Source organism: Trichechus manatus, unplaced genomic scaffold (genome assembly GCF_000243295.1).
Source record: "Trichechus manatus latirostris isolate Lorelei unplaced genomic scaffold, TriManLat1.0 scaffold00234, whole genome shotgun sequence".
NCBI lineage: Eukaryota > Metazoa > Chordata > Mammalia > Sirenia > Trichechidae > Trichechus > Trichechus manatus.
The window spans coordinates 1,383,275-1,406,493 of NW_004444170.1; the positions used below are offsets into that span (position 1 = coordinate 1,383,275).

Here is a 23,219-nt window from a genome sequence, read left to right on the forward strand (position 1 = left end):
AAAAAAAAAAAAAAAAAACAAATCTGTTGCTCTCAAGTCGATTCTGATTTATAGTGACCCTGTTGCAACAATAGGCTTGAATTTTTTCTTCAGTTCTTTCCACTTGAGAAATGTTGAGTTGTTTTCTTCCCTTTTGATTTTCTAACTCCAGGTCTTTGTACATTTCATTATCATACTTTACCTTGTCTTTCAAACTGTCTTTTGAAATCTTCTGTTCAGTTCTTTTACTTCATCATTTCTTCTGTTTCTTTTAGCTACTTTACATTCAAGAGCAAGTTTCAGAGTCTCTTCTGACATGCATTTTTGTCCTTTTTTTCCTGTCTTTTTAATGACATTTTGCTTTCTTCATGTATGATGTACTTGATGTCATTCCACAACTCACCTGGTCTTTGGTCATTATCGTTCAATGCATCAAATTTATCCTTGAGGTGGTCTCTAAATTCTGTTGAGATGCATTCAAGGTCATACTTTGATTCCTTTGTAATGGCTTGATTTTCTTCAGCTTTAGTTTGAACTTGCATATTAGGAATTGATTGTCTGTTCTGCAGTTGGCCCCTGGCTTTGTCTTGACTGACAAAGCTTCTCCATTGTCTCTTTCCACAGAGGTAGTCAATTTGATTCCTGTGTAAACCAAGCAGCAAGGTCGGCATGTATAGTCATCACTTGTGTTGTTGAAAAAAGTATTTCTTATTAATAAGCCATTGGATTTGTAGAATTCTATCTTGTGATCCCCAGCATCGTTCCTATCCCCAAGGCCATATTTTCCAACTACTGATCCTTCTCCTTTGTTTCCAACTTTCACATTCCAATTACCAGTAATTATCAATGCATCTTAATTGCACATTTGATCAATTTAAGACTGCAGTAGGTCTTAAAAATCTTCAGTTTCTTCATTTTTGGCACTCGGGTTGATGTGCAAATTTGAATAATAGTCTTATTATCCAGTATTCCTGGTAGGCATATGGATATTAACCTATCACTGACAGCATTGTACTTCATGATAGATTTTCAAATGTTCTTTTGACAATGAATGCAATGTCATTCCTCCTCAATTTGTTGTTCCAGGTATGGTAGACCATATAGTTGCCAGATCCCAAATGATCAAGACCGTCCATTTCAGCTTATTAATGGCTGGGATAATGATCTTCACGCATTCCATTTCATTTCTGACAACTTCCAATTTCCCTTTATTCATACTTTCTACGTTCCATATTCTGATTAGTAATGGATGTTTACACCTGTTGCTTATAATTATGAGTCATGCCATGTCAACAAATAAGGTCTAGAAGGCTCTACTCCACTCACGTCATTAAGATTGACTCTAAATTTAGGCAGCAGCTCTTCCCAAGTCATATTTTGAGTGCCTGCTAACCTGTGGGGCTCATATTCCAACACTATATTGGACTGTCTTTTGTTGTCTATAAGGTTTTCATTAGTTAATTTTGGAAACAGATAACCAGGCCTTTTTCCTAGTTTGTCTTAATCTGGAAGCTCCACTGGAAACTGTACACCATGGAAGACCCTACTGGTATTTTAGATACCTGTGTAATAGCTTCCCGAATCATAGCAACAGGCAAGTCACCAGAGCACTACAAACTGACAGATGGGTGGTGGACTCATTCTTAGGGTCCAGCTTATTTACTTTTTAGAAAACTTCTGAAACATAAATATCCCCATCTTATCCCTCTTCAAGCTAATATAACCAAACCAAATCGAACCAAATCCATTGTCGTCGAGTTGATTCCGACTCATAGCAACCTATAGGTCAGAGTAGAACTGCAATAAACATACAGAGACACACTGCCTGTATATCCCTGTCCTAATTTTTAAATTTACCACCAGTTTCTGAGGGGGAAAAATATGAGATTCTGATATATCCAAAATTATAATACGTTCACTCAAATCCCATTTTCAGTGTTCTGCTCAGGAAGTATACATCAATAAATAGCCACTTTTTTCTAAGAGATACCTATATCTGATTACTGCACCGTATGTCCTAATAAGGTTAAAGAGAAAGACAAAGTCGTTTCCTTCCTTAATTATCGCTAAGAATAAGCAGTTAAATCAGGGTTTCTCAACTTCAGCACTGTTGATATTTTAAGTCAGAGAATTCTTTGTCTGATATGTTGCGCTATCCTGTTTGGCAGCATCCTAGCTTCTACCTACGAGATGCCAACAACATTCCTCAACTGTAACAACCCAAACTGTCTCCAGACATTGCCGTATATCCTTGGAGAGGCAAAATAGCTCCTGGTGGTGAACCTCTGATTTAGGGTAATATAATTAGTGCTTTTTCCAGTCCTTTTCAGTGCCGTTATATAAAGTCTCTTAAACAGGAGGAACAAAAGCTATATTAAAGATATGCTGCTCTTTCTTTGAGTCAAAATTCACAATTGATTAATGAAATAATGAATATCAGTATTTTAATATTTGTGCACCTAGGACTTCCTTAGAGTGGAGTCAGAGGCTACAAGTGGCAAACCAGAGACAAGTGTGTGGACTTTGGGTGCCCACACCAAATTTCTATCACAGCAATACTTCCTTTTTTTTTTAAATCTATTTCATATATTGAGTTTCCACAAACCTTTCATCTGAAGGAATATTTGACAGCTAAAAGAAGTTTGAATGGCATTGAGTTAATCCAAAAGGAAGATAAGATATTTTTAATAAAAGATGTACTTGAATCTACTGATTTCTATAAGTGGGGGAAATAATTCTAAATGTAAGCAGAAATCAGAGTGAACTATTTCCCAAGGAATTTCAAAACTTTCACAAAGTTTTACTCTTAACTGTAAAATTATTATTATATCTCTTGCCTGAGTATAAATTTTACTAGGGATCTATCTTAAGGGAATATTTCAAAACACAGAATAAAATATTTAGACATACTTTGCCATATTCATCAAAGTGAAAAATTGAAACTGCTTAAATGTTCAACAACAGATAAATTATTAGATAAAATACTATATAATCCTACCATATCATGTTTACCAAGAGCTGGTAATAAAGCTTCAAAATATTCCTTGATTATAATAATACTTTTATTTAAAAAAACCCATAATGTTGGATAATTGGATAATTGTATGTGTAGTCTCATCTCAATTTCAAAAGTATCATGAAAAAAGCAAAACAAAACAAAAAAAAGGAATGTAATACACCAAAAGATTGACATTATTGCTGATGATGTTAAAATATATACATAAGTACATTTTTATTTTCTATCAACATATATGGATTAAAGAAATTTACATTATGTAATCATATAATTATATGATCTAAATATTGACCAAAATTATTTAGTATAGTTTTCATAGTTGCTTTATATCTTTTAATGTAGTATGTTTTCTATATGTAATTTATAGTTTTATATCAATGACTAAATATGACACTTGAAATAATTCTTCCGGCGGCTGCAGTGAAATGGGGCCCAGAGACATGCCGCCCCTGCCCAATCCTTATCCCCTGTTCTTGTAGAGTCATCACCATTATGTCTCACCTAACACTACCAGGAGAACATCTCTTTATATCCTTTGTCCTTGCCTATGACAGTCATCACAAGCCATGGCCTCCTAGGTCACCCCTCATCGTCCCAGAGTCTCATCCCTTCAAAGATCTACACATCTCACTTCTCTGATCCCCTAACCCTACTCCTTAGAAACTTTTAAAACTCTTCCACTAGATCCTCTGTATGTCAGAAACTCAATTGTGAGCCAACTTCCCACATCTCAACAACTGCTCCCTTTACATTCTTTTTCTAATGGAAACCTGATGTCTTCTGAGGATAATGTGTCCGTTGAGGGCCTCTCACGTATTCAGTGTTCTGCTTCCATAACCCATATATCACTGGTTCTTGAGGTCAACTTCATGGCTTTGCATCTCATTGACATTTCCAGATCATTTTCTTTTTTAATTGCCTAAAATGTCCCAGCTTTGAGTCACTTGTCATCAGAATTTAACACTGACAGCCCTTCCTCCTTGTAGTCAACTGTCATCCCCCGGTATGTCTCCATTATTCCATTAAGAGTTTACCTTTTGGCTCACTGAAAGTCTCTGCAACTCTTCCTTTTGCTTTAATTCTTGTTGATTTCAATATCATTGAATAAGTTAGCCTCTCACTTCACTCACTCCGTCTCCTCCAACAATCCTTCTCCAACTCAACCATTCAACCCCATCATCACCTTTCATCTTGTCATCACCTCGATGTATTTCTGCCCAGAAAATGTCCTTCCTGAATGAAATTTACCTGTTCCTATCTAAGGCCAACATCTACATTTATGTTCTAGCTTTCATTCTTCAGAACACTTCTAATGATTTTTCACTCTCTCCCCTCTAAAAATAATCATTTTCCCGTCTTAATGGTAAATTGTCCTCAGCATACAAATGAGCTCCAATTTTCCACTAAAATAAATAAATAGAAAACATCTCTCTTGACTCCATGTCTGCCTCTGGACTCCATATCTGCCTTTAGCCTCAATTTTTTTTTATCCCTTTTATAGAAAGCAATTCAAAAAAGTCTCTATATTTGCAAACTTCGCTTCTTCTCTTCCTATCCTCTCTTGAACACGTTTGAGTCCAGGATTTTATCCTTAATGGTGCACTGGAACTTTCTTTCCATTATCGTAGGCCTTAATGACCTTCATGTTCATGTCTGGAGCCTTCCCAGCCGCCTTTATTGGATTAGAACTTGCAGTGGCGTGATTTCCTTTGCTAGATATATTGTCGGGGGTATAAGCAGTGCAGGGGTTACAGTCAGACCAACGTGAACAACTCAGCTTCACATTAACGGCTGATGCTTCTGATGGAAAGAAACACTGAATAAGATCACGCTCTTGGCCCGGTCTACAGTGAATTCAGCATCGGTGTCATAACAATGAAGCCGGAGTGGTAATGGCTGTCAGGTGCAACTGCAGATCAATTGTTGTATGTCCTTCGAGTTGAACATTGCCCAACTTTCTATCTGTTAAGACTCGTGACACCAACACCAACTTCACTGTAGACCAGGCCATAGCTTGCTATATGACAGTATTTGGAACACTAAATCATAAAATTGAACATCTGCAAGTGAACATCTGAGAATGATAATCAGCAAATTAAACAGTGCAACACTGTATGTAGCATATTACTAACAATAAGATGTACAAAAAAACCCAAGCTGTTCATTGGAAACTCAAGTCTGTTGTAAACGGGGGACTACCTGTATCACACCGTGTTACTTCACATTGCTTCCTTCTGACACGATGGATTATTTGAGATTCATTTTACAAGATGAATTCTGTAATACAACTGATAAAAACAGCTGTGTTTTAAATATTACAGAATTTATAGGCATCCATAAAAATCACGACTACTTTCTTCCTTTTCGTCCCTTCCAGCTGTATCTTTCCAAGTCTTTTCCTGCCCCTTCATCACTAGCAGCCAAATTGTCTGCAATTAAAATACTTTGACTGATATTTTATAAAGCATTGGCAAGTGACATATTGTCATTTCCAGTTGCATTATGTAAGGCTTATCAATTAAAGATAATTGCAGCTTTAGACAGCTCTAAATGAGCCATGGGTATATATTATTCAGCATGCCTTATTAAAGGTATTACTAAAACAGCTACTGGTTCTAGTGGCATCTTTGCTTGGTAACTATCATTCATTCTTCTAAGAAAATACAACAGTCCTAAAATGGATAAAATCAGTCAACTCTTAAAAAAAGAAAAATCAGAACAGCTGCCACATCCTATATTCCCTAAAACTGCCATATAGTAGTGACATGTGTTTTAACACATTTAGGTGAATATTTCCCTTAAACGCATGTGTTTGGACAGAGAGAAACAAAACTAGAACTTTATTAAGTAAACAGCATTAGTTTCCAATAATTTATATGCTGCTATTTTCTATGATTTACAGATCATGCTTCCAAAAATAAACCTAACAAAATTGAAAAAGTGCCAACAGATCGAAAACAACTGGTAGTTAGAGGTAAACGTGAAAAATGCCAAGTCAAAACCGACTTCCCCACGTACTGCCTTTGCAGCTTTGGACGATACCCAACCTCTCTTACGTGCAAACTGTAAGTATTAATATTAACCTTTACATTTCTTGGATAGTGTAAGACAAAACCGTGTTTGTAAAGCTCATAACAGAATAACTTCCACCAAGCACACCCTGAATAAAATGTTTACTCACGATTTCTCTCTCTCCCTATAGCATTTCTTCCGGAGTAATTCGTAATTACCTAAAAAGATCTTGTTTGCTGAAAACAAAGAATAAATGGAGAATAACTAACTGCTGGCCAGCCACCTCTGAGATATTTGCAAGTCCTTCTTGCCTAAACCGGCTCCCCAGAAAGACTTAGCCCGGGACAGAGGACCTTCTCTCCCTGAAGCTGGGTCAAGCACAGTCACTGGCTGCATCTTCCACAGCTCATTCTTCCGCAGGGGAATGGGACCTTCTTGGGAGGATGCAGGAGGTCAGAGGGTTTAGGGAAGGGCCTAGGGCCGTGAGGGAGAAAGAGTAAAGACATTTGAGAATTAACTCAAACCCAAGAATGTCTCTATGTAGAGCAGCAGAAATTCTATTAGACTGGAAAAATGGACCATTTGTTAGCTTGGCTTTCTCCAAGTTTGACTTACTCCCTTAAGAAAGAGCTTCATCAAAACATATTTAGACTTTAAATAAAAGGAAACCTTATAGCCAAAGCCCCTCTTTAGCCTAAAGGCTCTCTTGAGCTAGGTTTATACATATAGTTTTTCATCTGAAATCCATGAGGCTTAGATACTTCTATCAAAGCCTCCAGAAAGCAATTTTTGTCAGTGCTCAGTTTATACCATTTGCATCCCCAGAAAATGCTGAGAAGCAGTAGTCACTTTTCCTGCCTGGCATCTAACTGCACTTAGTATTCTCTTTCCTAGGCACACGTTCTCCAAATGGTCTGCAGACTAGTCAACCCATCTTAACCCGTATTCCATGCAGCAGCATGTGGAGTTAAGTGGGGGAAGCTCAGGCATAGCATCTTTCATCCTGCTAGGAGAAAACCAAGTCACCAGCTTCATTCACAAAAGCTGAACGCCTCCAGGCAAGGCGATGATGGGACAGCTGTGCTCTCTGTGGCACGTCTCAGCAATTTCAGCATAGGTTTCTTTAAAAAAAAAAAGTGGTTTTCAAAAATTCAAATTCAAGTATTTATCTCCCAGTTCCAAATTAGGGTCCTTTAAAGATATTAATTTTTCTAATACATTAGAATGGGATGGATAGCATATTATAGAGGCCAACGGTACAGACTTTGCAGCCAAAATACCCAGATTCAGATTCCCGCTCTACCACATACCATGGCATGACCTAATACAACTTCTTTACCCCTCATTAGTTTCTCTGAGCCTCAGTTTCCTCATCTTAAAAAAAAAGAATGATAAAATATAACTCATAGTGTTATTTTGAAAATAAAATAGAATACATATAAAGCAGTGCCCTGGTAGTGCAGCGGTTAAGCATTCAGCTGCTAACCAAAAGGTCAGCAGTTCAAATCCACTAGCCACTCCTTGGAAACCCTATGGGACAGTTCTACTCTGTCCTGTAGGGTCTCTATGAGTCGGAATCGACTCGATGGCAGATGGTTTGGGTTTTTTTTTTTTTTTGGTTAATACTTGGTAATTGCTGTATAAATTTAAATATTATTATCATACTTTTTCTTACAATCTAAAACTTTAGTGACTAAGTTGAAATTTCTATCACTTAAAGGTAAAAAGCTACTCCCTTTGCTATTTATTAACATATGCCGAACTTGATTGATCATTCCCTTAAAAGAATCTACAAATCATCTAAACCTGTATGATTGCTAAGTGTCATTTACATTTCCTGTACTATATCATACTAATTATATAAGTGTACGTGTATGTGCGCATGTAATTTTTGTCTCCTGAAATAGTCCAAACAGTGACATGTAAAATAAAATTACCTATTCCTGTGCAGACCTACACTGCAGTTGACACTTACTTTGCCTTTTGCCTGAGGCTCTGATTATTCAATTTCTTTTCTAAAATCAGCCTGGTAGGTGTTTTTTTTTTTTTTTTTTTTTTCCCCAAAGACTACCAATAAGTATAACCCTCCTCCTCTTTTTTAAGGGTTATCAGCATCGAGATTCTGTAGTTTGCCTGAATTTCCTCACAAGTTTATATATTACTTATAGAATTTTATTATGTGTCAAGCTCTTTGCTAAGCATTTTAACTGGATTATTTGATTTAATCTGTAAAATAGACCTATGAAATAAGTGTTATTACACACATAAGAAAATTGAGAAATAAACTTAGTTGACCAAGGACACAGAGCATGTAACTGATGAAGCCAGAATTCCATCCTAGGCATTTTTGCAGAGCTTATATTTTAACAAGAGTCTTGGTTGCTCAATGGTTAAGTACTTGACTGCTAACCAAAAGGTTGGCAGTTCGAACTCACCCAGCCACTCCATGGAAGAAAGACCTGGCAAACTGCTCCCATAAAGATTACGGCCTAGAAAACCCCATGGGGTAGTTCTACTCTGTCACATTGGGTTGCTATGGTCAAAATCGACTGGATAGCACCAAACAACATACTTTACACATGGTTTTATATTACCAAGAGCTTTATTTATTATCCCTCTGTCAAGATGCTTAGCATATGTTATTTCATTTAATCCATGCTGATATTGAGAATCAGATCTTTTTAAAATAAGCCTTTCTTTATTGACAATATAGCATGAAGACTGAGTATGTGGCCAGTGGAGTCACTGCCACGAGGTGATACAGATCTTACCTCTACTCCTTTCTGTCTGTGTTATTACCTTAGGTCTGTATTAGCTGTACTAGTCTGTGGATGGGAAAGAAGGCTGATAATGGTGTCTAAAAATATGCTCATGGTAACAAATATAATGGTTAGGTCCCAGAATTCAACCAAATTTTTGTCAGCCCCAGAATTCTTAATTTTATTCTTCCATACTTCTTCAAGCACACATGTGTGGAGCTGTTCCATCTTTTTTCTCACTCCACTAGGTAATCTGCATCTTCTTCAAAGTTTTCTATAATTTTCTTTCCTTAGGCCCACAAACCATTTCTTCCAAAAGTAAGATAGTGTCTGAAATGAAATTCCTTTTAAGAAAGTGTTTCAGATTAACCAAGAGCTAGTTCCCTCTTCTCTTTTGCCTAAACTATTTTAAAATAGATGCTCCTCTCTAATACTGTTCAACTCAAATAGGTTTTAGTAATCACTGAGAAGTTAAAGGGAAGAAATGCAAAAAGACTATGGTATAGATTTGTATATTCCAAAACCATTTTTTAATCAATCCTCATAATAAAACTACATCTGGATTTTGAACCCTGAATCATAAGTGAAAATGAAACCCGCTGACAGAATGAGAAAGAGAATATGAGCAGACTCAGATTTCTGCATGCATTAACAACCAGTATAAAAAAAAAAATCCTAAAATTCTTCTGCCTTCTAAATCTGAACGGTTCAATATAGCAGTCATTAGCCCATGTGCCTATTGAGCATCGGAAGCATGCCTATTTAAATTAAAATAAGCTTTAAATGTAAAATACACACCAGATTTTGAAAGCTAGTATTAAAAAAATGTCAAACATGTGGTTAATATTTTTATGCTGATTATGTGTTATAATATTTTTGCTATATTAGAGGAACAAAAAATCATTAAAATTATTTTTACCTATTGCTTTCTACTTTTTTAATGTGGCAGGTAGAACATTTTGAATTACATATTAGGCTCACGTTTGTAATTTGCGTTGTAATTCTACGGGACAGCAGTAATCTAGATGTTAAGGACCTGGCTTCCATTGGTCAGCTGTGCGGCTGCTCAGACCCCTGAGTCTCTGCCTTGCCAATGGTCATTGCTTTGCTGCATGAAACGAGCGTGTTCTGGGCTACAACCTGGCACACCTGTGGTCACTTGACAGATACAAGATTTTTTCACATGCCATGTGTTTTCCTTCTACCGCAGAAGATTATGCATGTGGCATCTTCCCTCAAATAATGTTTTACTTATAGCTGCTTTCTTTAAAGCCTCTGTATCAATTTCTTTTCTATTTTAACATATACCTGAAAAATGTAATTATTAATTATCTAATTATTATTTTCCTCTCCATGTTTTTACTAATTATTACTTTTCTCTAATTATTACTTTTCTTCTTCATGTTTTATTGGCATTTCCGCATTCCCATACCCCTCACCACCAAAATTGTCATGGGGGACAATTGTAAGAATAACTTAGCAATAAAATTAAATCAAAAAATGAAAAACCTCAAGGTTTTAGGGTTATCAGCATGGAGATCCTGTAGTTTGCCTGAATTTCCTTGTAAGTTTATATTTAACTTACAGAATTTTATTATATATCAAGCTCTTTGCTAAGAACTTTACCTGGATTATCTCATTTAATCTCAAGTTTTGAAGATAAATCAGAGACAACAATAAAGTAGTTTTATTTACCTCTATAACTTTGAAGGCACCCAAACTTTCATTCAGGCTATTCACAAACCTGACTAGATTTTGATCTCTGTTTCTTCACTCTTGGTTGATATCAGGTGATACCAGTGTTCCTCAAAGCTCTAAGTCTCCTTGGGCAGCTCTCTTCAGTCCAGTGTATCCTGGGACTGGGTAGTTGTGAGTGTGTGTATGTGTGTGTGTGTGTGTGTGTCTGTGTGTGTGTGTGTGTGTCTGTGTATGAATAGATATACATATAATTCCAATAGCATCTTTATTTGCAATAAAGGTGACATTTTAGTTTATCATGTCTTACTATTCTCTTGCTTATCTCTTGTTTCAGCTCTCAGACAAGGAAGAAAGATGGTAATTTTGACCACCCCAAATTCAGCAGAAACCATAATCTACAAAAAATATTGAAGCTATGCTTTAAAAATATTGAGAGGGAATGTTTTTCACCTATATACATCCAAATTATCTATCAAGTGTGGAGGCAGACCAAGGCCATTTTCAAGTATGCTAAGATGTAAAAGATTTTCCTCTAAAGCAGCCTTTCTTAGGTAATTATTGAGGATACGTTCAAGGGTGAAACTAAGAGAAAGGCAGACACAGGGTTTAGGAAGCAGTGAGCAAATAGAGTAGGAAAGCGAAGGGAAGTCTCCACATCCCTACTGTGTAATAAGCCTAGAATCCAGTTCACAATCATGTAGAAGAGAGTTCTCACAGCGGGAGGTAGTGGGTTTGAGAGAAATGAGTGCAAGAGAGATATTGTAAAAGTGATGAAGTTGCACTATGCTAGGGGGTCAGTGACAATTAGAAACTTCGAGAAAAATGGAAAACAATTGTAATCCACATATTAAGCAATCATATTTAAATTAGAAGAGAAAGTCAGTGACATTCAGAAAGAAAAATAGCGTTCTTTCATAGCAATAGTTTGAAGAAGTAAAAAGCAGAAGCTATTTGGATTATTGTGATAAAAGCATCCAAAACCAAACAAACCCACTGCCGTCAAGTCCGTTCCAACTCATGCAACCCTATAGGACAGAGTACAACTGCCACACAGGGTTTCCAAGGCTGTAAATCTTTATGGAAACAGACTGCCACATCGTTCTCCTGTAGGGTAGCTTGTGGGTTTGAACCCTGACATTTTAGTTAGCAGCCAAGCACTTTATTTAACCAGTGCACCACTAGGGCTCCGATAAAAGCATATGTTTTACTAATTAACAAGGAAAAGCATAAAGACAATTCAAAACTTTAGCACAAGTAAAAGGCAATTGTGGCATAGATGGGCCAGCTAGTTATCAAATCTATTTTTAATCGGTTCTGTGTTTAGAGCTGATTTCATTTCCTGGCATCCCATGCAGTGAAGTGGGGCTACATGGCTGAGTTCTAGCCAATGGAATATATGTGTGGGGCGTATGCCAACTGGACCTGCCTATAAAACCCTATGCTCTTTTCTCCCTTTCTGCCAACTGGATGACAACAAGGCCATAATCTTGAAAGATGGCAGGTGTGAAAGATGACAGTCCCCAAAATATCACTATCATCAGAACCAACCGCCAGTATGGAATACTCATTGTAGATTTATCAGGAAAAAAATATTTGTGTTTGAGCCAGCAAATATCACACTAACTAAACAAGCAGAACAAGAAGGCCTTGGCCCAAATGTGAAACAGAAGTAATTATGGAATCATTAAGAATAATTATTTGAGGCTAAGAAAGAAGTCATCTGAACTCTCTTCTTCGGGTGTCATGGAGATTGTGTTATTGGAATCATAGAGGAGGAAGTCTAATTCTTGGTACACTACTTGATTCTGTCATAAACAATATTTATAGTTATAATGATATAAATGTTGTTCATTGTTTTTAAGCTTTTATAAGCAGTCTTTTGACAAACTAAGGATTTAATTATAATGCTAACAACGTTGATACTGTAAAAACTCTATTAAAGCTGAGAGAATACGGAGGAAGAAAAGAATAAGAAGATACACTGGAAAGAGTAGAGTCAATGATATTCACACCCTATAATTTGGAGAAGCAAGAGATGCTGCAAAAATTGAAGAAATAGAGGCAGAGCCACCAGGGCACTATCGACAGAGGCACTATGCCATCCCTCCACAGCAAAGAGCTGAAATACTAAGTAAAACAGAGACAAATGTCAATCCTGGAACCCTAACTGTCAAATGAAGAGATAAAGAACTCAGTCAAATACCAAATGGAATAAGAAACTGATAAAGAACAGAGAGCCAGGAAAGATACGTGTGGAGGTCCCCTATCAGCTAATAGACCCCAGAAGAAAATCACCAAGGAATATCATGATCACACTCGCTGTCATGGATTGAGTTATGTCCCTCAAAACACGTGTGTATCAATTTGGCTAGGCCATGATTCCCAGTATTGGGTGGTTGTTCTCCATTTTGTGATTGTAATTTTACGTTAAAGGGGATTAAGGTGGATTGTAACACCACCCTTACCCAGGTCACATCCTTGATCCAGTGTAACAGGAGTTTCCCTGGGGTGTGGCCTGCACCACCTTTTATCTCTCAAGAGATAAAAGGAAAGGGAAGCAAGCAGAGAGTTAAGGTCCTCATACCACCAAGAAAGCAGCACTGGGAGCAGAGTGCATACTTTGAACCCGGGGTCCCTGCACCGGAGAAGTTCCACAACCAAGATTGAAGACAAGGACCTTCCTCCAGAGGTGACAGAGAGAGAAAGCGTTCCCCTGGAGTTGACGCCCTGAATTTGGACTTCTAGACTACTAGACTATGAGACAGAAAATTTCTGTTTGTTAAAACCACCCACTTGTGGTATTTCTGTTACGGGAGCACTAGATGATTAAGACACTCACTATAACCAAAGACAAAGAGAGAGAATCCTGAGAGCAACTCTAGAAAAATGAAAAGTCACATACAGAGGAGAAACAATAAGACTCAGCTCTGGTTATTCAGTAGAAATCATGCAGGCAAGAAGGTAATGGGATGACCTATACAAAGCCTTGAAAGAAAAAAAATGCCAATCAAGAATAATACATCCTGCAAGACTCTTATGCAAATACAATGGTGAAATTGAGACATTTCCAGATAAACAGAAGTTAAGGGAATATGTAAAAACCAAACTTACAAGAATTATTAATGGGAGTCCTTTGATCTGAGAACAAACAACATCAGACCACAGCCTGAATCTAGGATGCAAGATTGTACCAGCCAGATACCAATCTAAGAAATAAACTTTCAAGAATTATCCAAAACCAAAAGAATTACAGCAGGGAACCAGAGCGGTTAATCTGTAATTGACAATAACATCAGAATAATAAAAGAGGGAATAAATGGTGTAGGTATACAACTTTCTAATAGAGAGGAAGGCAAGGTGATACCAAGTAATAATAGACTGGTTCAACCCTAGGAAGATAAGGATAAATTTCAAGGTAACCACAAAGAAAGTTAACAAACCTACTCATCAAAATAAAGAAGAAAAACATAAAGTCTCTGTAAAAATAAAATTTGCCAAAACAAAAGAAATGGAAAAAAAAAATCCACAAACAAAAAGAATTCAGCACGAGAGAGTAAGAGGAACATAGAAAATGTCAGCACCACAAAAAAAAAGCACTACAAAATGACGGCAATAAACTCATACCTATCAATAATTACACTGAATGTAAATGGCTTAAATGCACCCATAAAGAGACAGAGAGTGACAGAATGGATAAAAAAACAGGGTTCATCAATATGCTGTCTACAAGAGACACACCTTAGAAACAAAGATGTAAATTTATTAAAAGTCAAAAGTTGGAAAAAAATAAATCACTCAAACAACTACCAAAAAAGAGCAGGAGTGGAAATACTACTCTCAGATAAAACATACTTTAAAACAAAATGGACCATTAAAGACAAAGAAGGACACTATATAATGATCAAGGGGATGATCCATCATGAAGACATAACCATAATAAACATCTACACACCAAAAGACAGGGCTCCAAAATACATAAAACAAACTCTAACAGCACTGAAAAGAGAAATTGACAGTTCCACAATGATAGTAGGAGACTTCAACACACCACTCTTGGTAAAGGAGAGAATATCTAGAAAGAAACTCAGCAAAGATACAGAAGGGCTAAAGGGCACAATCAGCCAACTTGACCTCATAGACATTTATAGAACACTCCACCCAACAGCTGCAAAATACACATTCTTTTCCAACACATGGAACGTTCTCCAGAATAGACCACATCTTAGGCCACAGAGTAACCCTCAACAAAATCCAAAACACTGAGATAATACAAAGTACCTTCTTTGACCATAATGCCATCAAGGTAGAAATTAACAACAGGAAGAGCAAGGGGGAAAAAAAAAATCTATTACATGGAAACTGATTAACACCCTGCTTAAAAACCAATGGGTAATAGAAGAAATCAGAGATGGAATAAAAAAATTCCTAGAGTCAAATGAGAATGAAAACACATCATACCAAAACAATTCCGACACAGGAAAGGCAGTCCTCAGAGGATGATTTATAGCAATAGATGCACACATCAAAAAAGAAGAAAGGGACAAAATCAAAACGTTAGCAACACAACTCGAACAAGTAGAAAGAGAACAGCAAAAAAAGTCCACAGCCACCAGAAGAAAGGAAATAATAAAGATCAAAGCAGAAATAAATGAAATAGAGAATTAAAAAAATAGAAAGAATCAACAAAACCAAAAGTTGGTTGTTTGAAAGGATCAACAAAATCGACAAATCACTGGCCAAACTGACCAAAGAAAAACAGGAGAGGACTCAAATAACTCAAAAAAGAAATGAAATGAGGGGCATTATAACAGACCCAATGGTAACAAAAAGGATTATAACAGAGTATTATGAAAAACTATACTCCAACAAATTTGAAAACCTAGAGGAAATGGACAAACTTCTAGATACATTCTGCCTACCGAAATTAACAGAAAATGATGTTGAAAATCTGAACAGACCCATAACAAGAGAAGAGATTGAAGAAGTAATTTAGAAAAAAAAAAAAAACTTCCAACAAAAAAAGCCCTGGCCCAGATGGCTTCACTAGAGAATTCTACCAAACATTCAGAGAAGAGCTTACACCAGTACTACCCAAACTATTTCAGAACACAGAAAAGGAAGCCATACTTTCAAATTTATTCTATGAAGCAAGCATAACCCTGATACCAAAACCAAAGACATCACAAAAAAAGAAAATTACAGACCAATATATCTCATGAACATAGATGCAAAATTCTCAACAAAATTCAGCCAATGGAATTCAGCATCATATCAAAAAAATAATACACCACAACCAAGTAGGATTCATACCAGGTATGCAAGGATGGCTCAGAATTAGAAAATTAATCAACATAATCCACCACATAAATAAAAGGAAAGAAAAGAATCACATGATCATCTCAATTGATGCAGAAAAGGCATTTGATAAAGTCCAATGCCCATTCCTGATAAAAACTCTCAATCAAATAGGTATAGAAGGGAAATTTCTCAACATAATAAAGGGCATCTATGCAAAACCAATGGCCAACATCATTCTTAATGGAGAGAGGCTGAAAACATTCCCCTTGAGAACAGGAACAAGACAAGGATGCCCTTTATCACCACTCCTATTTAACATTGTGCTGGAACTTCTAGCTAGAGCAATAAGGCAAGAAAAAGAAATAAAGGGCATCCAAACTGGTAATGAAGAAGTTAAACTGTCCCTATTTGCGGATGATATGATACTATACATAGAAAACCCTAAAGACTCCACGAGAAATCTACTGGAACTAATAGAAAGATTCACCAGTGTAGCAGGATACAAGATAAACATACAAAAATCAGTTGGATTCCTATACACCAATAAAGAGAACCATGGAAAGGAAATCAGGAAAACAATACCATTTATAATAGCCCCTAAAAGAATAAAATACTTCAGAATAAATCTAACCAGGGATGTAAAAGTCCTATACAAAGAAAACTACAAAACACTACTGCAAGAAACCAAAAGAGATCTACATAAATGGAAAAATAGACCATGCTCATTGATAGGTAGACACAACATTGTGAAAATTACAATTCTACCCAAAGCGATTTACAAATACAATGCAATCCCAATTCAAATCCCAACAACATTCTTTAAAGAGATGGAAGAACTAATCATTAACTTTATATGGAAAGGGAAGAAGCCCAGGATAAGTAAAGCACTATTGAAGAAGAAGACTAAAGTAGGAGGACTTGTACTACCTGACCTCAGAAACTACTATACAGCTACAGTAGTCAAAACAGCCTGGTACTGGTACAACGACAGATACATTGGCCAATGGAACAGAATTGAGAACCCAGACATAAATTCATCCACCTACAGTCTCCTGATCTTCGACAAGGGCTCAAAGTCCATCAATGGGGAAAAGACAGTCTTTTTAAGAAACGATACTGGCAAAACTGGATGTCCATATGCAAAAAAAATGAAACAGGACCCATACCTCACACCATACACAGAAACTAACTGAAAATGGATCAAAGACCTAAATATAAAGCCAAAAACTAGAAAGATCATAGAAGAAAAAAAATAGGATCAATGCCAGAGGCCCTAATACACGGTATTAACAAGATACAAACCATAACCAACAACACACAAACTCCAGAAGATGAGCTAGATAACTGGGATCTTCTAAAAATTAAATACTTACACCCATCAAAATATTTCATCGAAAGAGTAAAAAGAGAACCTACAAACCAGGAAAATGTTTTTGGACATTATAAATCAGACAAACGTCTTATCTCTAAAATCTACAAGAAAATCCAACACCTCTACAACAAAAAGACAAATAATCCAATTAAAAAACCGGCGAAGGAATTGAACAGACATTTCACAAAAGAAGACTTTCAGGCAGCCAACAGACATGTGAGGAAATGCTCACAATCACTAGACATTAGAGAAATTCAAATCAAAATCACAGTGAGATACCATCTTACCCCAGCATTACTGGCATGAATCAAACACCCAGGAAATATCAAATATTAGAGAGGCTGTGGGGAGATTGGAACTCTTATGCACTGCTTATGGGAATGCAAAATGATACAACTATTTTGGAAAATGATATGGCACTTCTTTAGAAAGCTAGAAATAGAAATACCATATGATCCAACAATCCCACACCTAGGAATATATCCTAGAGAAATAAGAGTTGTCACACAAATAGACATATGCACACCCATATTCACTGCAGCATTTTTCACAACAGCAAAAAGATGGAAACAACCTAGATGCCAATCAACAGATGAATGGATAAACAAATTATGGTACATACACACAATGAAGTATTATGCAATGATAAAGAACAATGATGAATCTACGAAGCATCTCATAACATGGATGAATCTGGAGTGCATTATACTGAGTGAAATAAGTCAATCACAAAAGGACAAATATTGTATGAGACCACTACTGAGAAAACTCATGAAAAGATTTACACACAAAAAGAAACAGTCTTTCATGGTTATGATCGGGCGGGGGTTGGGGATGGAAAAACACTAAACAGACAATAGCTAAGTGGTAACTTTGGTGAAGGGTAAGACGGTGCAGAATACTGCGGAAGCCAGCACAACTTGTACAAGTATTAGACAAAGCAAAATTTAAGTGTAAATTTCATAATCTGTAATATAGAAGAAAAACTATTTACCATGACAACCACATCTTGATATAGCTGGAATTTTATAAATTAGTGATAGAATAGGAAAGAGTATTAGTTGACTATTATACCAACTTTGACTTTATAAGGTATTATAATTGTAGAATTAGTAAAGCCCCTTCAGTTAAGAAGAAAACTCCCGAAGGAAGCATGAGCAAATAAGAGGTTGCTATAGTTGTTAATGCTTATTGTTATATATACCCTCTGCCACTGAGTCTATTCCAACTCATGGCAACCCTATGGGACAGAGTAGAACTTCCCCATATAGTGTCCAAGGTTATAAATCTTTACAGAAGCAGACTGCCACATCTTTCTCCCACAGAGCAGCTGGTGGGTTCAAATCACTGACATTTTGGTTAGTAACTGAGCACTTAAACCACTGTGCCACCATGGCCCCTTAACGCTACATGTAGAGGTATCTTTTTGAAGTTTATAGTAGCTCTTTATCTGATGCTCAGCAGATTTTTATGCCTCTACTAAGTTTTTGATTGGGTACAACACTAAGAGGGAATAGCTATAGATTAGGCTAAATTTTAAGAGAGAAAGGAACTGAGGATACAGTTTCTTATAAAGTTTTAATGGCTTTTTTTTCCTAGGAACTTATAAAGTTGTGCAGAAAATATTGTTAAGATCTAACATCTACCATGGCTAATTTCAAGCTCACATCATGACATTAAAGCATTCAGAGCTTGGAAAAGATGAACATAACCAACTCTCAGGTAAACAAGTACAAATCATTCCTAGAAAAACACTGCATGGTAGAGAAAAAAGTAGATGGTAAATGCGTAACATTTTGGTCTGGGTACACTGATGGTTCAAACTGCACTTTGTAGGTAAGTCCAGATTATGGAGCATATTGAAAGCCGTGCTGAAGAACTTGTAGTTAATTCGTATTGAGACACTGAAATAGTTTGGTTAAGAGAAGAATGGCTATGATGAAGATGTCTGCTTTGGGAGAATTGTTTAAGAGCAGAGCGTAGGTTGGAGGCCAAGTTTCTAGATATGGAGAACATTTAATCAACCCAAGGCAGTCTGGATGAGAGAACAAACTCCAAGGAACTGAAATTTTTTTATCTAGAGTGAATTGGAAAATAATGGAGCTAAAGTCAGAAATAAGTTAGAATAAATAATATATTTACGATATTCAAACTATAATGTCCTTAAATGAGATCAGTTAGTTGAGACAAATCTGTAGAAAGGAAAGAGAAAGGGGCTTAGATCTAGATTTTGAAGATACCACCCTTTCGTCAATGGAGGGAGTAAAAAGAATCAATAGTCGTAAGTAAGATAAAAAGAAGTATACAATAAACTTCAGCCACATGCAGAGGATTAGAGTATTTCAGGAGGAATAATAGACGTATGGTGTAGAAAATATTATAATAGTAATTTCTCCAAAACAGAGAAATAATTTGAATATAGTAAATCCCAGCTCCAACATTTATTAGCTGGAATATCTTAGGCAAATCAATTTTCCTTCTAACCTTCAGATTCCTTATGTATGAAATCAATCTTCAATGGAACAATCTATTTGGGAGTACTAAGTATGATAATGTAGTGACTGCTACCACATAGGCCATCGTGAGCTGGAATCGACTCAACGGCAATGGTTTTTTTTTAGTTTTGTTTTTAAGTGCTAGTTAGTAATAATAGTAATAGCAGTAGTGATAGTAATTGCCCATTCTAAAATTATTTTCATCAGGAATTTCTCATGAGACTATAACATTTAACAGAAAAAAATGAAAATATAGGTAAGTATTCACTGAATGCCATAGGTTAAAATAAAACATATCGTTCAAAATAAAACCACGTCATATGATGATTTACAGTTGAGGCTGTAAACTGGCATAGTTTAGTGCATGGATTAAACATCATATGTGGGTTTGAGTCTTAACTCATCGTATATGACAGATGTTCCCCTTTGAAAATTAAACTTTTTGTCTTCATCAGTTGAGAGACTGTGAGTAATGATTATTTCAGTGGATTGTGGTGAGGACTGAATGACATGAACAAAGAAAAGTGCTTAACACATTTGCTGGCATTACATTAAGGCCTCAATGAATGTTAGCTATGTCTTTATTGCTGAACTCCTAAGATGAGTTTTTCTTAGGAAAGTCAAAATCTAAGAGTCAAAGTATGCTCTTTCCTAAAGTAATTAGATCAGTAAAATAATATTATCAGAAAGGCTAAATATTTCAGGACTTCAGGAGGTTATCCACAAAATTATGGTTATGAGTTCTTGGAATAATGCATTCATTTATGTTCAAAGGCATATGAGAGTTGAAAGAATCCTTAAAATATCTACATTAAATTATCTAAGGGTGTTTGCATTTTTTAATGAGAAAAGGATAAAAAAGGAACCCAGAATGGGAAGTCAAATCAAAAAGGACATTTAAACATGCACATCAGGTATTAGAATACTATGAAAAGCAGTGATAAAAATATGCAGGAGTCCATAGAGTTTAAGACATGCAATGAAGAAAAATTTGAATATTTGAGGGACATATATAAATTTGTTACTGATTTTATAGAGTGCAGCTCTTGTTTCTTGTATAACATACAGTATTACTTTTGGAAACAGAATGAACTGACATGGTATAGCCCAGCATGAAATGTTCTCTTTTCATTTAAATGGTAACTTTTATAATATCAGCTCTGAACCCATTTACTTAGTACAGGTGTCAGATCTCAAGCACATACTCGTACAATACCTCTGCAAAATGGAGCTGGAAAATCCCATGATGCACCATTCCCAGGGCTAACGATGCAGGTCAGAATTGCATGTCCTTCCAAGATATAACCAGAGAGACAGCTGTATCGGATTTTGTCCCCTATGTTGAATCTCGTTCCGTGGAGAACTCCTTTTAATATCTCCCCAGGATTTCCACATGTATGGCTAGGTAAAACTATTTGAAGAAAAGAACAAAGGAAAAAAAAAAAAAGAATAAAAGCAAAAAAAAAAAAAAAAAATTACATTGAAATCAATTTATATCACAAAGCAGACATCACTTTTGAATTATAAAATTAGCCAAACTTTATAATAAAATATTTTAATTTTTACCTAAAAATAAACCAAGAAATTATCTTAATATTTTAGGAATATATGAAATATAATACTTTCATAAAGATTATGTAAAAGTGTAAATGAATGTATTTTCTTAAGGAAAAAAAATACAGTTCTGCTTGGATTCAATGCCCTAGATGATGACTAAACTATTTTCTGTCATTATGAGATTCTACGTTCTCACAGAGTTACATACCAGATGAAACAGCAGAATAGAGAGATCTGAAAGAGTGACATAAGAACCACAGCATGGATTTCTTACACCATATTATACTGTAATTCTCTGTCATGTTTACCCTTATTCCTTCAGCACTAGGACAGCAGCTGATACACATCACTAATCAATGTTCAATGTTCAATGGATAAACAACTGAATTAAAGAATAAGTGAGACACTACATTCATTAATTCAATAGGATTTTTTTTAAAAAGTGAGTCACTATTATATTCTAGGCCTTCTGCTAAGCCCCATGCATTTATACGGGGTCTGAGTCACAACCAAGTTTCAACTATTATTTTTGGCATTTTAACTACTGCGTTCACTCTATTTCAATATTTTGGCTTTGATTCTGTTCTTTCTTGACCTTTTCACTTTTTACATTGATATCATTCTCTATAGGGTTGCTATGAGTTGGAATTGACTCAATGGCAACGGGTTTGTTTTTTTTTAAGTTGAACGGACAGGTCACGATTGACTGCTTTGTCTCCATATTTCTGGCTTAAATTATGTAATATTCTGATAAACCAAGACACTATTACAATATTTTAAAATTAAAAATGATTTCAAAATAAGTAAACTTCAATTATTTTATGTTTGAATCCATATTTTGCATGTGCTGAGGTATATTTTTATTTACAGGGATAATGTAGTACAATTTTTTTCTGTTTTGTTATATTTATAACCTGAGAAATGCAGAGCCTTCCCAGTGAAGGGAGGGCAAGCTTCCGTGATTATTGTAATTATTTTTATCATGACATCACTCAAATATGGACAAGCTGAACTATTTGCAAATATTAGCAACTAGATGTTTCATATTATTGACATGTTTATGAAATCACTGTTTACATATTCAAAATATTTTCTGTTTAAATTTTTAAAAGTCATTTCTGAAATCAGTCTACAAACACCTAAGCATTTAATAACACAACAGAAAATAATTAAAGACAAGTCTATAATTTTTTCCATCTTGTATGAAAACAAAATTCTGTATTTAATTCCAAATTTACTATCCTTAAGGCAATAAGTCTTAAAATATGCTTCTTTCTAGTCTATTAAAAAGGTATTTTACTTGTTATTTTTGGTTTTGGGAAAAGTGGCACTGAACGTGGATGTAGTAAGCACAGCACAACAAAAGTAAAAATGAGTATTTGAGCACAAATGGATGGGCATAGACATACTGGTATTTGGATGGGTACAGGTGTGTACATAGGTGAGAACAGATAGAAGTTATCTATAAAACAAGACCTAACCCATTGCTGTCGAGTTGATTCTGACTCATAGCAACTCTACAGGACAGAGTAGAACTGCCCCATAGAGTTTACAAGGAGCACTTGGTGGATTGCAACTGCTGACCTCTTGGTTAGCAGCCATAGCACTTAACCACTACGCCACCAGGGTTTCAAAATAAAATCTATTGTAGGGATGTGTAAATACAAACACGTAGTGCAGGCGCATGTATTCATTGAAGACACAAATACTCCTCAGACATAAAGAAACACCTTCCACGAGCAGTTTTCGGGGTTTGAAGGCTCACAACCATAGTCTCATGGGACAACTCAGTCGACTGGTATAACATGGTTCACAAAAATCACGATCTGCGTCCTAGTGAAGGGAGTAGCGTCTGAGGGCTTAAACACTTGTTAGCACCATCTAAGACACAGCTATGATCTCTCCTCTCCAGGAGCAAAACAGTAGGAAGGCAACCAAAAGATCAGAGAGGAAACAAGTCTACACGAGCCACAAACTCGTCTATCCTGAGACCAGAAGAACTAGATGGCGCCTGGCTACCACAACTGACCACT

The 23,219-nt window shown here is 36.0% G+C and overlaps 1 protein-coding gene across 1 annotated transcript in view; it reads right to left on the reverse strand.

Moving 5' to 3' along the window:
• The window catches only part of LOC101344436 (CUB and sushi domain-containing protein 1-like), a 1,691,327-nt gene that overhangs the window by 1,075,501 nt on the left and 592,607 nt on the right, over positions 1 to 23,219 (reverse strand). The window contains exon 3 of the mRNA XM_023743077.1: positions 20,846 to 21,040. Within this exon, the coding sequence (XP_023598845.1) occupies positions 20,846 to 21,040 (195 nt within the window). The remainder of the gene's footprint in view (positions 1 to 20,845; positions 21,041 to 23,219) is intronic.